General features: G+C 57.8%; 1 protein-coding gene across 1 annotated transcript in view; it reads left to right on the top strand.

Annotated features, from left to right (window-relative positions):
- Positions 1 to 12,367, top strand: part of Angpt4 (angiopoietin 4) — a 17,847-nt gene extending 5,480 nt beyond the window's left edge. Inside the window, exons 4-8 of the mRNA XM_015486191.2 lie at positions 3,032 to 3,147; positions 5,468 to 5,569; positions 7,329 to 7,495; positions 10,715 to 10,845; positions 11,902 to 12,367. Coding sequence (XP_015341677.2) covers positions 3,032 to 3,147; positions 5,468 to 5,569; positions 7,329 to 7,495; positions 10,715 to 10,845; positions 11,902 to 12,062 — 677 coding nt within the window. The 3' untranslated portion in view covers positions 12,063 to 12,367. The remainder of the gene's footprint in view (positions 1 to 3,031; positions 3,148 to 5,467; positions 5,570 to 7,328; positions 7,496 to 10,714; positions 10,846 to 11,901) is intronic.
- The last annotated feature ends 8,013 nt before the right edge of the window (positions 12,368 to 20,380 follow it).

Here is a 20,380-nt window from a genome sequence, read left to right as displayed (position 1 = left end):
GGCAGGTGAGCGCACCGGTGACTGGGCGGGGCGCGCGGCGGGGAGGGGGGTGGAAGCTGGCACACATCAGGGGTACGGCCCACTCACCCCGACTGTAAAATAGAAAGAACAACAGCGGTGAAAATAACAGCAACAGCAATCCTAAAAGAAGCCAGTGGAAACTCTGCCCGACTTCACCGTGACCCTGGTTAGGCCCCCCTCCCACTCTCGGCCTCAGTTTCCTCATCTGTTTATGGAGTGATGATCATAACCAGAGCGTCATAGCCCAGACTGCAAGTTTGGGTTCCAGGATTCACTCTCCACCCCTCTTGCCTGGGCCTGCCCTGCCCTGGGCCTCAGTCTCCCTATAGAACGGAATGGGGAGGTCGATGTAATGCAGCCCAGGACTTCTTTCCCACTAATGCCCCTGCCTCTGGCCAACAAGATGAGGAGGCATCCCTGTCCTCCTTGAGAAGCGACAGCAATGCCTGGGGCTGCTCCTCAGCATTTGAGGTGGCCAAGGCCTTTCTGTCTCTGGCTTCCAGCAGGCAAGCAACCAACTGTTTGTTGAGCGCCTACTGTGTGCCAAGCCCAGTGCTGGGGATACAGCAGGGCACAGCCCAGTCATGGCCCCTGTCTCTTGCAAAAAGTCCCGCCCCCCTCTGTGTGTCTGAGAGAAGGAGAAGGAAGCGCATCTTCATGGTGGCTGCTAGGAACCAGGGAGTGCGCCAGCAGAGTTCCTGACCTTGCCCACCTCAGAAGGCCTAAGGGGCGGTGCCAAGGAGAAGGAGCTTTAACCTGAGGCCAGCCAGGAGCACAGGGGGACGGGTCGGGACTCCTTTTAGAAAACCCGGACAGGAACCAGAGAGGGGAAATGAGTTAGAAAGACAAAGAAGGGGCTCCCTCTGCGGCCTGCCGTGGGGGGACAGGCAGCTGTGAGGCAGGAGTCAAGCGAGGAGGACGGGATTGCAGTTGCCACAGCTGACAGGGATTTGGGGACAGAGGATCCCGCTGTGGCTCCATCCTCGGGTCAGCAGTTCTAAGAAAGCCACGGGCAGGAAGAGTGGACCCTCCCAGGCCATAAGATGTGGAGTGACCAGAACCCACTCCGGCCTGGGCCCAGCTGCCAGCCAGGCTGCCTCGGGGAGTCCCATGTGTGCGTTGCTTGTCGCTCAGCCCAAGGCGCAGGGCCGCGCTGGACCTCTCCCTGTGGCTCACTGCTCGCCCAGTGTCCGGCCTAGGGGGAGGGTTGCTGGGCACCCTTTGCCAAATACCCTGTCCTCTTGCTCCCCTGTCACCAGCAAAGGACACTCGGGAGCTGCTCTTGCCGTCTGCCTAGACGGAAAAACTGATAAAGAGGAAGGGTCACCAGGTAGAGCACAGGTGGAGGCGGGCACAGGAGCCAGGCACCCTGAAGCCCAGCAGGAAGGGGGCGCCACTCTGCAGCTTTGTCCAGGGGGCAGAGGCTGGGGAAGGAGGGGAGAGTGGTTTCCTGGTGTCTCGGGGATCTGGTTTGGCAGGTTAGAGGGACAGGGACGCAGGAGGGAAAGACCTGGGCTGGGCCCCTGTAAATGCATGGTGTAAATTCCCCACCTCCTCGGGGCTCAGAGGTGGAGGCTGCTCACAGGTGGGCAGTGGAGACCCCTGCCCAGGAAATGTTATGCACCGGCTGGGGTGGATTTGGAGACCTAGTTACCTCGATTGTGATATGGGAACAACAGCCTCCTTCAGACAGGTGCCCCAGAGCCAGGATTTGGGGAGATTTGTTCATGTGTGAAGCCCAAGCAGGAAGTCCCACCCCCTGGTAGCCTTCTGGTTCTCATTGGTGTTGAACACCTATTTCTCTGGTACTTCAGTCCCATCCTGGCCTCCACAGAGAGATCCGGTTCTGGTAGAATCACAGCCCAAACCTCTAATTGGGTCCTACTAATTGAACCAGAGAGAGGATTTAAAATCTCTGCATTTTAGCCAGGCATGGTGGCGCATGACTGTAATCCCAGCTACTGGGAAGGCTGGGGCAGGAGGATGGCGACCAGGTTGGAGGCCAGCCTTGTCAACTTAGTGAGACCCTGTCTCAAGATAAAATAAAAAGCTCTGGATGTGGCCCAGTGGTAGAGCACTTGCACAGCATGCACGAGGCCCTGGGTTCGACCCCTAATACCATGAAAAGAAAGAAGAAGAAGAATTTTTTTAAAGGCATAAGTCTCTGTATTTGATTCATAGTTTATTTTTCAGGCCAGACTTGGAGGCCCAAGGACTCTGGTGGTTTCTGTCATTAAATTAATGCTCTGTTGACCCCAGAAAAACAGTCCAGAGGGAGGAGGCCCTTGATGGCCAGTGGTCAGCTCCACAGAAGACTGAATGTGGAGCCGCAGAGAGACCAGCTGCAAGGGAGGGCTGGGAGGGAGCCAGGGCTTCCCGCTCAGTGGAGCTCCAAGAAGGGAGGGCTCTGTCCGTCTCCCCTCCCCCATGTCCTTGAGCCAGTCACCTGCCCCTGGACCCCACCCTGCTCTGAAGGGCAGCAAACTGGGAAGTACCTCCCTAGGGTGCCGGTGCCCATTTCCCTCTCCCCAAAAGCAGAGCAGCCTCCCCTGGAGGCTCCCCTCTCAGAGGCTCAGCCTCCAGCCCTGCTCCACTCTGACCCTGCGGCTCCTCCTCAGCCCAGGGGTCGGGGCTGCTCAGCCTGGCGCTCTAGGCCGGGGAGACTCATCTCCTTTCTGCCCTCTCCGCTCCTCCCCCTCCCTCACACAGCCCAGCTCTGATCTTGGGGCGTGAGTCACTGTCCTTCCCTGGCCTTGGCCCCAGGCCCCCTGTCCTCATCCCTTGTGTCCCACGCACACACACAGGACTGTTCCCACCTGGGGGCCTCTGCCCCCGCGGTTCCCTCTTCCTGGAACTTCTCTTCTCTGCCTGGACGACCCCTGTCATTGTCCCAGCTCCCCATCGCCTCCCGCCCTCCACCCCTCCCCCCTCAGAGCCTGCACAGAGCGGGCAGGGTGTCCCCGCCTGTCCTTGCTCACCTCCAGCTGACTTTTGCTTTGTCCCCGGGTAGCCCCCATGAGGGCCCCTGAGCAGGTGTTCCAGGACTGCGCCGAGATCCACCGCTCCGGAGCCACCGCCGACGGCGTCTACACCATCCGCGTGACCAACGTCTCGGAGCCCAAGAAGGTGGGTGCCTCCCGGGCGCTGGGGAGCAGAGGGCGCCGAGCTGGGGCTCCCCAGGCAGACCCCAGCAGCTTCGGGCTTTTCAACCATCCAAGATGCCAGTGGAGGTGGGGGTGCCCGACCTTTGGGGGCCCCCCAGTCAGGGGTCCGATCAGGAGGTGAAGGAAAAGTTCCCAGAGCACCTCCTGCAGGAAATGGTGGTGTGGGGAAGGGTGGTGCAGCAGGTAGAACCGAAATGCCAGGGCTTAGCATCTCCAGCTCACAGGGGTCCCACTGAAGGCAGGAGCTGGGCTCTGCTCCCCTGGGAAACTGGCACCTGGGGCTCGTTTCAATGAGGGGCTCCCAAGGTGTCCTGAGCTTTAAGCCCAGTCGCCTGGTGGGAAGGGGTGGGAGGAGAACAGGGGGTCAGGAGGGAGGGCTCGGGGCAGCCCAGAAGAAGGAGGGCATGGGAGCAGGTGGCCATGTCCTGCTCCGTGATCCTTTCAGCCCCCAGAGTGTGTGAGGGACAGTGGCTCAGATCGTCTGCAAACTGTCTTCAGCACCTTCTCACATACCTGCTCACAAAAGAGACCAAGCCCAGGGCCCTGTGTGGGCACAAACTCCAGCTAGAATCCCATGACATTATTTCTTTCAGGAGATTTATGGATTAGTACCAGGGATTGACCCAGAGGTGCATGACCACTGAGCCACATCCCCAGTGAGACAGGGTCTCACGGACTTGCTTAGGGCTCACTAAGTTGCTGAGGCTGGCTTTGAACTTGCAATCCTCCTGCCTCAGCCTCCAAGCCACTGGGATTACAGGCATGGGCCACCGTGTCCAGTTTATTAGATTTGTTTTTTAAATCATCTGAATAGAGGCAAGTGTTACTAGTTTTCTATTTATGGTACTGGTAAGATTTCCTTTTAAAATATTTTTAACCTAAGCATTTATTTAAATTTTTTAAAAAAAGGATTCCATTTTTTAAAGTAAATATACTGTGTGAAAGTAAGTAAATTCCACAATGTGGCATTGCAGAAGGCTGAATGACTGAGATTGGGGACAGTAATAGGGAGGAGCTTGTCTGGGCGATGAGACACCAGGACTCACACCTCAGCTTTCCTTTTTTTTTTTTTTTTTTTTTTGGTACTGGGGATTGAACCTAGGGGCACTTGATGACTGAGCCACACCCCCAGCCCTATCTTTGTATTTAGAGACAGGATCTCAACAACTTACTTAGGGCCTCACTAAAGTACTGAGGCTGGCTTTGAACTCGAGATCCTCCTGCCTCAGCCTCCTGAGCCACTGGGATTACAGGCGTGTGCCACCACACCCAGATTCAGCTTTACTCTTGACTCACTTGCCGGAAGCAACTGCTTCCCCTCTTTGAGCCTCGGAGTCCCTTCCTGTACCCACTGCTACCCCCAGAACAGGTGCCACAACTTCTCTTGGGCTGTTCCCATCTTGCAGTCTCTACTCCTGTTTCATTTTTCCCTGGAAACACCATCCACCTGTCACTCTCTGGGAGTCTCATCATCATTCAATGCTTTGTTCTGACACCACCTCCAGGGAGCCTTCCAAGATTGCTGAGTGACTCCTTCTGGAGTCACTTCTTGGGACCTTTTCTAAGAAGGAGGACCTACCTCTAATTCATAGTTGCCCGGATGTTCACAGTCAATAGTCTGTCTGGGCTACTGTACCCTCCTCCACACTGAGCCAGCCCTGACGGCTGATTGACCCCTGATTCACTGATGACTTATCCAGTCCAGACACGTATTCGTTGAACATGGAACAGGCACAGAACTGGCTGGAAAAGTAATCTGTCCACCGAGGTCGGCCGGGAAGGCCTAGCTGGGATAGACGGCAAGCTCTGAGAGGGAGGATTCTTTTGATCTTATCTGTAGGCATCCCCAGTGCCTCGCGCCAGAAGGTGTTTGGGAAACCTCTGCCCGCTGCTTGACGGTAGGACTTGCATCTCTGAGTCCACACCAGGGACTTCATGCTGCGGCCTTAGTCCTCATAGCAGCCCAGCCACAATAACGCAGGCCCAGTCAGTCCTCGTGTCCCCAGCACGTCGCAGACTTGACCCCTGTCATTCTCACTGTCACACCAGTGTGCCCAGGAGGCAGGGGACCACACAGTGAAGGTGTCAACGCCCGCCTTTCACAAACAAGGAGAGAGGGGTTCTGAGGCCTCCCCTACCCGTCAGTCACTGTAGAAAATGATGACAGCCCATGGGCATTGCAGCCTGGATCTGGCGGATGCCCTTGACTGCCTGGTTTGCTCTGGACTTGGAGGGGCTTCCAGCTGCCCCCGTGGGATTCCAGCTGCTCCCCTGTCCCCCAGGTGTTCTGTGGCATGGAGTCCAACGGAGGCGGGTGGACCATCATCCAGCGCCGTGTGGATGGCAGCGAGGATTTCCAGAGGAGCTGGAAGGAGTACAAAGAGGTGACACTGCCACCTGGGGAGGGGCTTTGCAGCCGGAGGGGCTGATGCGGCTCGGGGTTGTGGCCGGGGACTGGTGTGCCTTCGCCCCTTCCCAGAAAAAAAAAAAATCCCGCTCTTCTAGAGCCAAACAGATCTTGCCAGTGCATATTCACTTTCTGGGACCCCATTCCCTGGAATTGAACCGGCTTTTTGAAGTTTCTGATATATGTCCTAAGATTGAAAATTTAACTTTATTTTGTTTCAACTTTTAGGACAGGTAATATAGGTGCATTGCTTAAAAAATTGTTCCAATGTAAAATGGAGGAGACAGAAGAAAATCTCCCCACCCACCTGGTATATTGCTTAATCAGATGTCCTTGTCTTTTTACACATTGATGGCCACATCTTAAAGACCAATTCTTTAATGTGAACTGCTGGCTCGAAGCCCACATGCAGTGTACAAGATGAGGAGTGTGTCTGCTAGTCTTTCCTTTTTTTTTGTTTTTTTTTTTAATTGAATTTTGAGTGAAGGATTTGGGGCAAGCTGACTTAAAAACCCTTAAAAGTTTTCAAAAGTAAAATATTATTTGCTTGCAGTTCATTGGATAAATACTTAAAATAAATACATTGGATATAAATTTATGAATGTTCTTGTATCTATTGATATTTTAAAAAACATCTTTATAAAATGCTAAAGATGCAGGGCTGGGGTTGTGGTTCAGAGCTAGAGCACTCGCCTAGCATGTGTGAGGCACCGGGTTCGATCCTCAGCACCACATAAAAGTAAATAAACAAAAAAAGGTGTTGTGTCCATCTACAACTAAACAAAAAAAATTTTTTTAAATGCCAAAGATGCAGAAACATGCGCAGGAATGCTGGATACTAACCCTTTGCGGCACCGCTTGATTCAAGCGGGGGGGCGGGGCTTAGGTGTGCCCCTGTCCTTGGTTCTGAATTATCTTTCTGCCAGTGGCGTTGGTTGTTGTCACGCGGGACAGGACACTCCTTGCGCTCTTAGCTTGACATTTCTACCTTGCAGAGTGGCTCTGTCAGTGAACAAAGTTTGTTCTGCCATCTAGGTAGCAGATGAAGTTTTAAATTTTTTTTAACCGAGGTTTGATATCCATGCAGCCAAGTGCACAGGTTTAATAAATAATTAAGTGTACACCTCAATTAACTTTCACACATGTATTCACCCATCTGACCACCATTCAGAGCTAGACAGACAACCCTGCCAGCACACAGAAACCCCCTTGTGCCCCCTCCCAGTCAATATTTCCCCAAAGGTAATCACTGTTCTGTTGTCACCAATTATTTTTGTCTGCTCTTGAACTTCAAAAAAATGTGATCTCAATTTTTTTTTTTTTTTTTTTGGTGGGGGGCAGTGGTCCTAGGTATTGATCCCAGGGGCACTCAACCACTGAGCTACATCCTCAGCCCTTTTTGTATGTTATGAGACTCAGGTCTTGCCAAGTTGCTTAAAGCCTCACTAAGTTGCTGAGGTGGATTTGAACTCACGACCCTCCTGCCTCAGCCTCCTGAGCTGCTTGGATTACAGGCCTGTGCCACCATGCCCGGCTCTCAATTATTTTTAATGGGCTTTTACATTGACAAGTGTCTGAGTCTACTTCCTCGGGGATATGGGGGCTGCCCACTCCTAGGTCCAGTTCACAAGGGGTCAGTGAACTCGACCCCTTGGCCCAGTGGTCTTGGATAAGGGGCTGCAGAGCCTGGCCTAGCCCAGTTCCTCAGACAGGGGTGTGTCCCTTCCTCCCCGTAGGGTTTCGGAAACCCAGCGGGGGAATACTGGCTGGGCAATGAGGCCGTCCACCAGCTCACCAGCAGGGCCACCTACTCTCTGCGCGTGGAGCTGGAGGACTGGGAAGGCCAAGAGGCCTACGCCCAGTACGAGCGATTCCAGCTGGGCAGCGAGGCCCAGTTGTACAGGTAGGTGGGCTGGGGCCCGGGCCCGCAGGTGGGCTGGGGGTGCTGGGCGAGTGGCCGCCGAGTCCGCACCAGGGGTCAGTCCCTGGCCATCTTCCCATTCTCACCATCTGTCCCCCATTTGAGCATACGTCACGGGATTTGGAGGCGGTTGGTTAGCACTCAGCAGTCCTGGCCACAGGGTGGGGTGGAAAAAATGTCACTGACGCCATCTCAGGAGCAGGAAGGGGCCTTCCAAGGTCACTCACCCCAAGTCACTCATTTTACAAAGACTCAGCAGGAGGGACTTGGCCAGTCTGTCCTATGCCCCAGGGTGAGGTAGAAAGGTCCCTGTGTTGGGAGGTGGGGGACACGGGCCCTTTCTGGCACTGCTGCTCATGAACTTGGACAAGTCCAGGCCAGTTTCTCTGAGCCTCTGCTTCTTCAGTGGGCTGGGATGTGAGGATGTTGTGAAACCAGAAGAGGTTTCCGCACCCCTTCCTCGAGCTTGTTTCTGGTGTGTGTAAGAAAAGGAAGGAGCATTTATTGAGCACCTACTGTGCTCCATGCACTCTATCAGATCAGCCTCGAACCCTTGGAGGTAGAGTACCTGCTTTAGTAGTATGGAAACCGAGGCGCCAAGCTCAGGTCCCTTGCCCAAAATGACAAGCTACATAGAGCCTGGATAGGACTCGGGCCTCCCTGCTGCCAAACCACACCACGGTAAGGCCATCATATGATAAGTGTTATGTAAAAGGTGGAGACATACAAACAACATATTCAAAGACAGAAGCATGACGTTTCCAGAGCTCCGTCTGTGCTGTCTGTCCACCATTCCAGCGTGGGTGTGGGTCTGGACCCCGCCGTGCTCTCCTGTTGGAATTGGATGAGCTCCTCTGGCTTTTCATCTGGCCACGGAGCTCCCTGCCCATGGCCTCAGACTGTGAGGCTCAAGGCTACAAGAACTGACCCTCTGCAGAACCTGAATGACAGGACCATACACAGGCTGGCACTGCTCATTTGGGAAGGAATCAGGCCCAGGCCCCGCCCCCTCAAAGTGCTCCCAGTCCTGTGTGGGGTGTGGGCATGTTCACAGGCCACCGGTGCCCCTGGGGAGACAGCAGGGGCTGAAGGGGGCGTGGAGGTGTCGTGCCGTCAGGGAGGACCCCAGGAGAAGGTGACGCCTGCAGTGCGTGCATACTCTCCAGAGTGGGTTAGAAGAGCACCCAGGCAGCAGGAATGTTCTGAGAAAAGGCAGAGTTGGCATGCAGCCGGGTCACACGTGCCCGGAACCTGCCAGGGCTGCTGGGACCTCACGGGCTCATTCAGGAAGAGCCCAGGAGACTGGGGTTGGGGATACAGGAAACCAAAGGGTGGCCTGGAAACCGTCAGAAGAGGGTGGGAGGGGGAGGACGGCAGATGCCCACCCTCCAGGGTCAAGGGGATGCTGAGGAGGAGAGGGTCCCCACGAGGAAGCCAGAGGCAAGGGTGCTCAGATGGCCAGTCAGCAATGGGGAGTGGGCACCAGGGTGGCAGGGGCACTCTCTCCTGCCAGATGCAGTATGGGGTCCTCGTGAAGCCCAGCTGGGGTGCTGAGCATGGAGGGTGCGGGCATAGGAAGCGACCCCCAGGAGGGCTGGGGGCACAACCAAGGCACGGCTTGGCATGGGGCAAGGCGGGAGGGACAGACACCAGAGGCACACACAGGCCCGGACCCAAATACAAGTGCAGAAAATACAACTGCCCAGGCGCCGTGGAGGGGCTCGCCCCAGCCCTGCAGGACACACACGGGCCTATAGAGCGCACACGCACACGCGTGCACACACAAACACACATGTGCATAACTGCACAAACACGCACACCCCAAACACAGGCACACGGTGGGACATGTGCCAATGGGCCTCCCAAAAGCCCTTGCAGGGAAACACACACACACACAGTCCCCGGTGGACACAGGGACAGAATCTAGAGCGCACACTCGGGCCCAGGCCAGAGGCTCCAACACAAGCACCAGCAACATGCCCGTGAACAGAGGCTCGAGGAACCAGATCCAGATCCAACGACAGGCGCTCAGGGCTGCACAGATCCCTGGGCCTGGGAAACACCTTGCGGGGATCCCCAAGAGACCTGCGTATTTAGGTTTTCTTGGGCCTGAGCCATGAGGCGGAGCCACCAGAGGTCACAAGTCCTCATTCCGGCTTCCAGAGGAGAGGGGCTCCCATCCCTGAGCCCTCAGGGGAGCCCCTGATGACCACAAGGAGAAGCCAGAACCACAGGAGTGGGGGACAGCCTGTGAGTCCCCACCCAGGGACCCCCTAGTGGGAGGCCTCTTGGCTGCACCAGCCCCACCAGCCCAGGGCGCCATGTTCAAGGGCGTGGTGAGGGCGTCATGGTGCACAGCCATCTGGACGCTGAGGACTGAGCCAGCCACAGACCCAGGCCCCTCGTTCCCTCGGGTCCCACGGGGGCCTCTCCCAGATCCTCCCCTGGGGAGCCAGAGCTTCCTTAAGCCACCCCAGCCACTTGCCACCACCTGTAGGAACTTCTGAGTTGCTCCCAGCCCAGCTCCTCCCCTCCGCTGCCCGCGGGGCCCCTTTCGGTACCAAGCCTCTGACGTTCTCCAGCCAGACTCAGGATGTGCCAGGGGACCAACAAGCGTGTGGAGCACACACCACGTGCTGGCGCCGCCCTGCAGCTACCCACACTCGGCCCTCCACGGAGTCTGGCAAAGACGTACAAACCCGCCCACCCCTCTGGCTGCAGAGGTCAAAGTCACAGGGCTGGGGGCGCCCTGGGCACAGATCCGTGGGTGCTGGTGGGGGCAGGGAGGACTTCCTGGAAGAGGTGGCTGCACCTGGCACCAGCCCTTGTTGATTTTAGACCTGGGCAGGAAACTGGCTCCCAGGGACCCCACTCCTGGTGTGTGAAAGGGTATCCTGAGGTTCAAATGAGAACAAGTAACCCAGACAAGTGCTTGGAACAGTGCCTGGCACATAGTAGGTGCTTGAGAAAACATCAGCCTTTATCCTTGTTCTGATGCCCCTTGCTCCTCTCCAAGACCAGGTTCAGTGAGAGGAGGAGGTCCTGCATGCAGAAGCCACTGTGTCCCCAGAGGCAGCAGGCGGGGAGGGTGGTCAAGAGGGAGGGTGGCCAGTGATCAGAGACCCAGCCTTGGACAAAGTCCCCAGGGAGGCCCCCCAACCTGACTCTGGCCCTTCTCCAACACCACCTCGGTGGCTGCAGGATTTCTCTGTCTGGGTACAATGGCTCCGTGGGGCGCCAGACCGGCCTGTTCCTTCAGAGCGCCAACTTCAGCACCCGCGACGCAGACAACGATAACTGTGTCTGCAAGTGCGCCCAGCTGATGTCGGGAGGTGAGCGCACCCACCAGCCCGGCTCAACCCGCACCTCCCAGCCGGGCACCTCCTCCGAAGCCTGGCACTGCCAGCGTTCCTCAGGAGGCCTGCTGCAGGAATGCTGAAGGCGGGCACAGTGCAGGGGCAGCCCCAACCCTGGCCTCAGAACTCCCCTCCCCCAGGCAGGCAGGAGAGGACCGGGGAGACCGGGGCAGCTCGCCACCAGCCCTCACTCGGGCAGGGCTCCTTGGCAGGGACAGAAGTCAAAGAGTGGGAACAGAATGGGCAAGAGACAGGGAGCCGGGCACAGTGGCTCACACCTGTCATCCCAGCAGCTTGGGAGGCTGAGGCAGGAGGATGGCAAGTTCAAGGCCAGCCTCAGCACCTTTGTGAGGCCCTAAGTAACTTGTTGGGAACCTGTCTCCAAATAAAATAAAATGGGCTGGGGTGCGTCTCAGTGGGTAAGCACTCCTGGGTTCAATCCTTGATAGGAAGGAAAAAAATAGGAGAGACAGAATGGGAAGGCCTTACAGAGACCTAAATCCCAGAGACAGGGACAGAGAGAGACACCAAGACTGATAGTAAGAGGAGGGTAGGGACAGTGACACAGGGACAGAGAAGCCAGAGGGAGAAATGGAAAGAGAAACCCAGGAGTCAGGGAAGGGGGCAGCAGGGACCAGAATCAGAACCTATCAGAGAAAGAGGACCAGCCGGAGAGAGTCACTGGGAGAGGGGACAGGTCCTGTGTGCGAAAGGCTCAGAAAGAGACGGAGACCCCTGGAAACCGATGGAAAAGGGAGGGGTCGCTAGGAGTCCAGACGATGGAAGGTCGGAGCCGTGGATGGGGCTCAGCGGGAGAAGGGGGAGCACAGAGGGGCGGGGTGGGGCCCCACTGCCCTCCAGAGGTCCCAGCTGCGCAGAGCCCAGCCCCTGCCCACACCCAGCCCCTGCCCATCGCAGCTCCCCGCCAGGAGCAGCCTGATCCAGCTTTGTTCTTTTGGGGGGGCGGGGTCTGCCCTCACCCCACCGGCAGGACCCCCACTCCCCAAAGCTCTGATCCCCCTCTTCCCCCAGGGTGGTGGTTTGACGCCTGCGGCCTCTCGAACCTCAACGGCGCCTACTACCAGAACGGCCAGCACCTGCGCAGGATGGACGGCGTCCGCTGGCAGTACTTCCGCGGCCCCGGCTACTCGCTGCGGGCCACCCGCATGATGATCCGACCCGTGGGCGGCTAGTGAGCGGCTGCGCCCCGAGGGACCACACAGGGGAGCCCCGAGGCGGATCCCCGGACAGCCTGGACCGCGTGGGACACAGAGCCTGGGCTCGTCACTCCATACCCGGGACCACCCCTGCCCGGGTCACCTCCTGGAGTCGCTGTGTCCTGACTCCCTTCAATCTGTGACAAGGGGGATGGGGGTCCTCATTCCCCTCCCCTGCCTCCCGCAGGGACTCCTGGCCACTCGAGGGTCGTGGCCTCCCGAATGAGTAAAGGACAGAATAAACTTGGCTTCTCAAAGGAAGACCCGGCTAATGGGATTGGTGGCAGCCGGCAAAGGAATTTTCCGGGAACAGTCTGGCTCCTGTGCCCTGGGTTGGCAGGGGGCATCTCCTGCTCCAAGCTCCTGTCCCAAGCTCTCCTGGCCTTGACATCTCCTCGAGTCTTACTTTCAAAGCTGAAAGGGGGCTGCCCCTGCCCCTGATGCTCATTATTTTGTCCCCACCGGTCACTGCTCCTAGGAGCCAATGTCTGGGGAGCACACCTGGTCTCTGAGGGGCTTCAGGAGGTCTTAGAGGGATTCCTTGGCCCCCAACGTGTCGCAGAGGGTGTTCCATAAGTAACAATCGGGGCTCTTCTCTAAAGTAAGTACCGTGGTCAAGTAGGAGAGAAATAGCAGGTTCAGTCCAAGAAGCCGGGCGTCCCTAGCTGCAGGACTTGTCAGAGCCTTTGACGAGCTCATTTGCCTCATGACTGCCCGTGGAGGGGCTGGAGCGAGCAGCGATCTTCAAATTCATGTATTTGAAAATGGTCCCTGTTTGTCCCACCTCCGGGCTATGGGTGCCCTGGCCCTCCCTCTTCAGGAGGAGGAGCCCCAGGGCCCCATCTGTCACCCCCAGCTGTTCTCACCTACAGGGACCTCAGTGACAACCTCAGACAGTCTCTAAAGACACTAAAAGGAGCTTTGAATTAAAACACGCACACACCACCCTGAAGAAGGTCTGGGCCTGGCTCCCTGTGCATGCTCTGAGCTAATGTTCCCTGGGGCTCCCCGGGGCCCCGCCACCCCGGGCTCAGGTCCAGGTTTCTGGGTGGGAGACCGGTGCCTCCGCAGGAAACCAGCCTCCTCCGGCCTCCTCCTGCAGAGCCTGAGCGGGGGTCTGCAGGGGGCTGGGTGGCCTGGGCCTTCCCCTGAGCTTGGGGGTCCAGGGGCTCCTCGTGAGCATCTCGCAGAGAGGCTGGAGTCTGGAAGTGGTCACCATCACTCTGACGCCCCCCATCACAGTGTCCCCTCCTTGGCCCCATGAGGCCCCTCAGCCCTGACACCGTGGTCCTGGTGGGACCCCGCCTACCATGTTGCTGGGAAGCACCGTCTTCAGGCTTCCTCCTGGAGGAGGTGGGGCCTGCAGGAGTGGGACCCTGCACCCCTCTGCGCCGGCCTGAGTGCCACTGCACCCCGAGCACACAGCACGGTCCTCCTTGGACCCCTTCAACGGAAACAGCCCTTTCCTTCAAGGTCCAGTGGACGTGGCTGTTGATGGCGGCATCTCAAGAGGACGGGGAAGTACCCAGGGGCAGGCGGCTGCCCAGGAAGCCCCAACAGCCGTGCAGAGCACCTGCCCAGCAGGCCTTAATGTAGCGCCTCCTGTGTACAGTGTGATGCCAGGGCAGGGCTTTGGCCCAGCTGAGACCTGAGACCAAAGGCTCAGCTCTCAAGTGGTCATGAAACAGACTGGACTCGCTCCTCACCAGGTGGGGACGGGGAAAGGGGACATGGCTGTGAGCTCCTCAGCAAAACCTGGCACAAAACAGGTGCCTATAAGCGGTGGTTCCTGAAGGGTGAGCGGAGCGAGCGAGGCAGCCCCTGCCCGTGACATTCCGTCTCCCAGGTCCAGGAAAGGGGAGGCCGCTTTGATTTTAAACCCAACACATTATTTTCGTACTGCAGAGCTCGAGTAGAGGCTGGCTGCATGCTGGAGGGGAGGCCAGAGCCCAGGGACCTGGAGGGGTAAAGGCCCAAGTTCCTTCCTGTCTCTGTTCCAATTTTCTAAAAAGCCAGGAAGACGATTTCGGTTCCCCTACGTCATTGTTCTCACCCTCCTCCTCCTCCTCCAGGCCAGGACCCACAGACACAGGCACGGGATCTCTAGCTAGGGAATGAGTGGATTCACGTATCTGGAAAGACTAGATCAAGTTTCAGGTATGGTTAGCTCTAGGGGCTCCAATGATGTTCACCTCCACCTCCTGGCCTTGGCGTTGTCCCGAGGAGGTGGCCCCAGCAGCCAGGGCTCTGTCCCCCCAGCTCAGCATCTCCAGCCAGGGAAGCCCTTGGTGCGGTGGGTCCGTCAAAGGAATGATGCTCTCCAGCCACAGTCCTGGGCCCTTCCCTGTACTTACCGCTGATTCTGATTGGCCAGACCTGGGTCACATGATCACGCCTGGCTCCAGGGAGCTGGATCAGCTGCACCCAAGTCCTGGTTTCATGAAGAAAGAGGCGGGGCGGCAGGACGGGTGTTCTTGTGCCTCCGACCTGTCCCTGACTCTCGGGGACATTCTTCCAACTCTGCCTCTCTCCTGCCTTCCTGCCCTCCAATCCTGGCCCCGGGCCCAGCTCATCCCCAGTGGCCTCAGACAATCAGGCACACAGATGTGGGGCTGGGCTGGGCTGGGCTGGGGCTCAGTGGCAGAGCCCTTGCCTAGTATGTGTGAGGCACTGGGTTCCACCCTCAGCACCACATGAAAATAAATAAGTAAAATAAAGGTGTTAAAATGCCCTACCCAGAGATGTCAGGCCCTGGTGACACTGACTCCCAACAGCTGCACACAGGCCCAGCCAGAGAGCTCTGGCAGCACACAGCCCCGAGGGGACATGGCTGGTGTGACCGTGGGTCAGCCTGGGGTTCCTGGGGGCCAAAGCTTGCAGAAGCTAGCTCTAAGATTCCTGCATCTGCAGGTTCCTGTGCAAAATCTTTGTCACCTCTCCCTACATCAGACCAGTGACCTCCCCCTTTAGTGATGAAGAAATTAGGGCTCAGAGACGGAAAGTATTTCAAACAAGGCCACTCAGCCAGTGCTCTTCTGTCTGTGAGCTTCGTCTTTCTTCCCGAGCTCCCTGGAGGTATCTTGGCCCCGGAACAGCAGTGTTCAAGTGGGTCCCTCTACCTAGAACAAGGGCTAAAGGAACTTTCTGGAAAGGCCTCAAGACCAGTCTGTCTTTCCCACTGGCACCTGGTAGAGCCTAATGGAGCCAGAGAAGCCCAACACATCATCCCCGAGGTCTCTGCACGTCCCCAGCAAGGGTGATTTCCACAGGGGGCAGAGTTGCTGGGCACCTCCAGACTACAGCCATGGGCCGGAGGATGGTGGCCCTGGAGGGGCAAGGGCACGGGAGGCCAGCCTCCAAACGGCTTGTCTCAGGGGTGGGGTTCTGAGCCCTGCTGCTGGGTCTACTTCCCCTCCGTCTGCCGGGACTTCAACTCTCCCGTTTAAAGGTGCCTCCAGGAAACCAGCTCCGTTGCCTTGGCAACAGCAGCATCCGCCTCTTTTGACAGAGCAGCCCTTCAGAGGATGAGCTCTGGTGCAGGCCTCCAGGATCCAGCTCACAGGGGAGGCCTGAGAGTCCAGTGCAGCCGTGGACCCAGGCCCGGCCCCAGCGTTTCCATGTTTACCCCTGCACGCGATTATTCACACACCTGTCAGTCACGCTCGGTAGACCTGCGGGGCCTGGGCCAGGTGGGGGGCTGGGATGGAGCAGTTCACAAGACAGACGGACGCAGTCCTGCATGTGTGCACTGAGCTGCACAGGCTAACGCAGAGACTGGCAAAAAATAAAATAAAATAATAATAATAATAATAGTTTCAAATACAAATTTAACTAATTAACATATTGCAATAAGCAAGGAGGTAGAAATAAGAGAATCATGGAGGGTTCAACCTGGGTGTTCGGGAAAGACCCCTCTGACCAGGTGATATTTAAATTGAGGGCTAGACAGGCTGTGGGCTCACCAGAGGGAAGAGCAGGTGCAAAGGTCCTGAGGTGGCCACAAGCTTGATTAATTTGAAGAACTGCAACGAGGCCAGCAAGCCTGGAGCCCAGTGAGCAGGGGTGGGTGGTGAGAAAGCGTGCCCTCGAGGGCCTGTGTCGAAGGCTGACCGTCCCCAATGCCCCTAACAACTGGATCCAGCCGCCTTTCTCCCTGACTCCTGTGTTTCTGGGACAAATTCCTGTTCCTCTCTCAACTTCGTTTCCCATCTGCAAGATGGAGGAGAAGGATCACCCGTCGCCTCCATCTGAAAGTCACCGAGATCCTGACCCTGGAGGAATCCGGTGGAGGGCCTGTTGTGTCCACTGCCCTGAGAGGTGCCGATGGCAGAGTTAGGGGGAGGGAGAGAATACAAAGGGGCCTGGCCTTAAGCCCGTGGAGAGGGGACTGTCCCCTACAGGGGGGTCAGCAGCCGGGGAGACTTGGGTTTGAACAACGGCATCCCCGGTGCCGTCCCCATGCTGACCCATCCTGACCTCTACCTCCAGGCCACCTGGCTGAATCTGTAGGTTCTCCTATTTCCCCCATTTTACAGATGTGACAACTGAGGCTCAGAGAAGTGCGGAGCCTGCCTGGGGTCACACAGGGGTTAGGACACAGGCTGGGCTGACCCCAGAATCCAGTGGGTCAGATCTGCCTCTCTTAAGTCTGGAACTGAGAAGCCACAGCTGGTGGCTCGACCAACACCCCACCCACAGCCCGCCTCTCTGGGGCAGGGTGATGCACCCAAGGTGCCAGTTTCCGCCCGGCACGAGGGAGGCAGGCGCCCTCCGCACCCCTCCCTAGACCCAGCCTCAGGAGCCCCCGACAGTCTCCAGGTGGGCTCCCTGCTGGCCTTTAATCCTGTTGCTTCCCGGCGTGGGGACTTCAGTGGCTCCTGAGTGTCCTGAAGTGAGGTTTGATGGTCACGGTGGGGTGGGAGGCCAGCGGCCAGCTCCACAGACGCTGTGTGTTCCATGATGATTCCTGACCTTGGTCACAAGGGAATGAAGCTCCAGGTGACCTCTGCGGCAGCGCTCCTCCTCACCTGGCCCAATACTTCCCAGCCCCCCTCTGCCCTAGGGGTTCCTGGGGGGGGGAAGAAAGGGCCCAGAGGGCGGCCAGGTGTCCTGGACCCACCTCCTCCTGATCTCCATGAGCCGAGGCCCCTGCTGCAGGCTCCCGGGCGGCTGCTCCGGGGACCGTGGCTTATCCCTTCACCCTCGGCCCTGCAGCACGGGGTCCACGTCCTGTCCCCCCTTACAGGGGAACGTGAGCCCCTCTAAAGTCCCTGTGGGGTGAGTGACCGTGAAGCACCAGGGCAGGGTGTGTGTGGCTGGCGCTCTGTGACGGTGTCTTCAGGTCCCTTTCATGCCCAGCGCCACACCAAGAGGTGCCCTGGGAGCCCCGCGGAAGCCCATCACCACCCGCCTTTTCCAGGTGGGGAAACGGAGGCCCAGGAAAGGGAAGTCATGTGGCCCAAGTCACACGGCAGGGAGGTCCAGAGTGGCTTTGGACCCAGTCACCTGCTCTTGATCCTGTTCCCGAGGGACCAGGGTTAGAGCAGAATCACTAAGACCCTGAGCACTGGCTGACCAAGGCCCAGGGGAGACGAGCATTTTGAGGATGAGTGTTCACCATCCCTGTTGGCCCTTCGGGGGACCTGGGGCCATGGGCAGGGGACAACAGCTTCCCTCTGGCCCCTGGCCTCCTGACTGTCCTGTCCTGACGCGTGGCCAAGGGCTGCTGCCCCAGCTCTCTCTTACACAGAACTTAGCCTCTTCCTGTCAACCTCCCGGGCCTCCCCGACCAGGCCTGGGGCAGGGGGGCAGGGACAGGCCGAGGTGGGGACAGGGACAGGCCATGGCGGTTCACTCAACCTGGGAACAGGAATGGCAGTGGGGGCCTGGAAGCCCCTGGCTGACCGAGGCCCTTTCCCTCGACCGGCTCCTGCCCCCTCCGCCTTCCCGTGTCTGGAAGGTGTGTCGGGGCCACAGTCATCGGGGCCTGGCTGTGTCCACAAACCACAGGGCACCGGAGTGGCCCTTCCCTCTCGGGGCCTCACCTTCCCCACCTGTAAAGTGGGAGAGAGCCCCCGGCTGTGCTGGCCTCACAGGGTCACAATGAGACACGAGCAAGTCCCTCCCCTTACCAAGTCCTTGGTGAGCACCTACTATGTGCCAGGAACCGTGCTAGGCACTGACAAGGCCAAGAACGGGACAGACCGGCACCTGCTCTGGGGCCTACCGTGGGTGGGAAGACCCAGAGTTGACCCAAGCACAGATGGCACAGTGAACGGGACAGGGAACCCTAACTGTGGGAGCAAGGGCACCGACGAAGCCGGGAACAGCGTGCTTGGAGGACGCGGAAGGTGAGTGAGGAGGGAAAAGGAGGTTTCAGGTGAGGGACCGGCACATGCCAAGGTCCAGGGGCTGCTTCAGAGAGTGCAGGAAGGGGAGGTGGCCGAGCCCTGGCAGGGGCCTCGGGTGCCAGCTGGAGAAGAGAACTTGGGGACTGAGGCCCAAACAGAAAGAGGCTGTGCGGAGGGGTGGCCGAGCCTCCACCCACCTTTTCTGTCCCCCGTGCCAGTGTGTGACCTGGAGCAAGTCACTCCCCGTCAGGACCTCAGTGTTCACTCCCCATGGAGCAGGCACCCTGATGCCTATTTTGCTGACGCTTCTGAAGATCCGAGAGGATCCAGCCGCGCACAGAGGCCGGTGCCGAGGAGCCTCTCCACAATTGCGGCCTCTCTGAGCAGCTGGTGGCCCTTCTGGGTCTTCCCGTTCCGCCCTGTTTCTGGACCATCTGTCACGGTTGCAACTTGGTGGCAGGCAGGTGGGGGTGGACCCCAAAGTTTGGGGAATAAATTTTAGGCTGAGAGGAGCCAATCTGTGCGCTCGCTCTTTTCCTGTCGTTTGGGGAAAGAACCCCAGGGTTCCACGGGAACCTGGTATGAGAACAAGTAGCTCCAAAGAAAGATAAAGGATCGTCCTGCAGCGGTGGCCGGTGGCCGGGGACTATGACGGGAGCCCGGGGAGCGGAGCCTCCTGGCACCCGAGGCATCAGCAGGAAAATAATGGCACATTCAGACGGCGAAGGGGAAGGTGCTGTTGGTTTGGGGGGCAGTTCCTGGCACCCGTGTCTCTGGACGTGGGCGAGGGTCACGGTGCAGGTTCATTTCATGAGAATGCATCAGACTGTCCCTTTATCTGTGCTCTGTCCTGTCTCCGCACGGTGCGGTGCGCTGGGGAGGGGGCTGCAGTACACAAATACGTTGGAAGCAAACATAGAGCCACTTAAGGAAGGGCAAAGGCTTGGGGGGACCGAGCAGCAGTTGATCTGCAGTCGCCTTTTTCTCCTGACCACTGTCCCCACCTCTGGAAGGTGGCTCTGAACCCATAACCCACGCCCGGGTTGTTCCTGCAGAAAGACTGCATCGCCACGCTCGCCTGCGGTCCAAGCCGTTCAGGAGGCTGAGGCAGGAGGACCGCAAGCTCCAGGCCAGCCTAGGCGGCCCGCCAGACCCTCACTCACGTTGAAAAATTAAAAAAAAAAAAACAAGGGTCTGGGGAAGTGGCTCAGTAGCAAAGCACCCCTGGGTTCAGTCCCCAGTACCAAAAAAAAAAGACTGGGGTCAACTCAGATGAATAAAGTGTGGTGCGTTTGTTTCTGGATATCCACTTCCCCGATCTGTAGTAGTAAAACCACTGCCCACATTTTATTGTGCTCCTGGCTTCTGGGAGTCAGGAGTTCCAACGGGGCACCCTGGGCATGGCCTGCCTCGTGGTGAGGGGTGGCCTCCGCCCAGGTCACCACAGTGGGCTCAACTTGAATTCGCTTTGGGTCTCACTGAACATCCAGGCACCGTGGGTCTCCAGAAGTCTGCACCCCTCGGCCACGGTGGACACTGTGCGAATCGATCACGTGATCCCGTGATTCCCTGATACCTGCATGATCCGTTGTCCCACCTGACGTCCCTTCCAATATCAAGTCCAAAGACAAAGGTTAAGAACTGCAAGGCACCAATATATGATATGTGAAAACCTTCGACCTTTTGTTTTGGGGGATTGGCTTATTTCACGTAGCATGATAGTCTCCAGGTCCAGCCATTCACTGGCAAATGTCATAAGGTCGTCGTTATTAATGGCTGAGTAGCAGTCCGTTGTGTATATGACCACACTTTCTTTATCCACTCACCTGCCGAAGGGCTCCTAAGCTGGCTCCATAGCTTGGCCCCTGTGAATTGAGTTGCTCTAAGCATAGATGTGGCCACGACACTGCAGTGTGCTGATTTAATCTTTTGGATGGTTGGCAG

Source organism: Marmota marmota, unplaced genomic scaffold (genome assembly GCF_001458135.2).
Source record: "Marmota marmota marmota unplaced genomic scaffold, marMar, whole genome shotgun sequence".
Lineage (NCBI taxonomy): Eukaryota > Metazoa > Chordata > Mammalia > Rodentia > Sciuridae > Marmota > Marmota marmota.
This window is presented reverse-complemented; position numbering and strand designations above follow the sequence as displayed.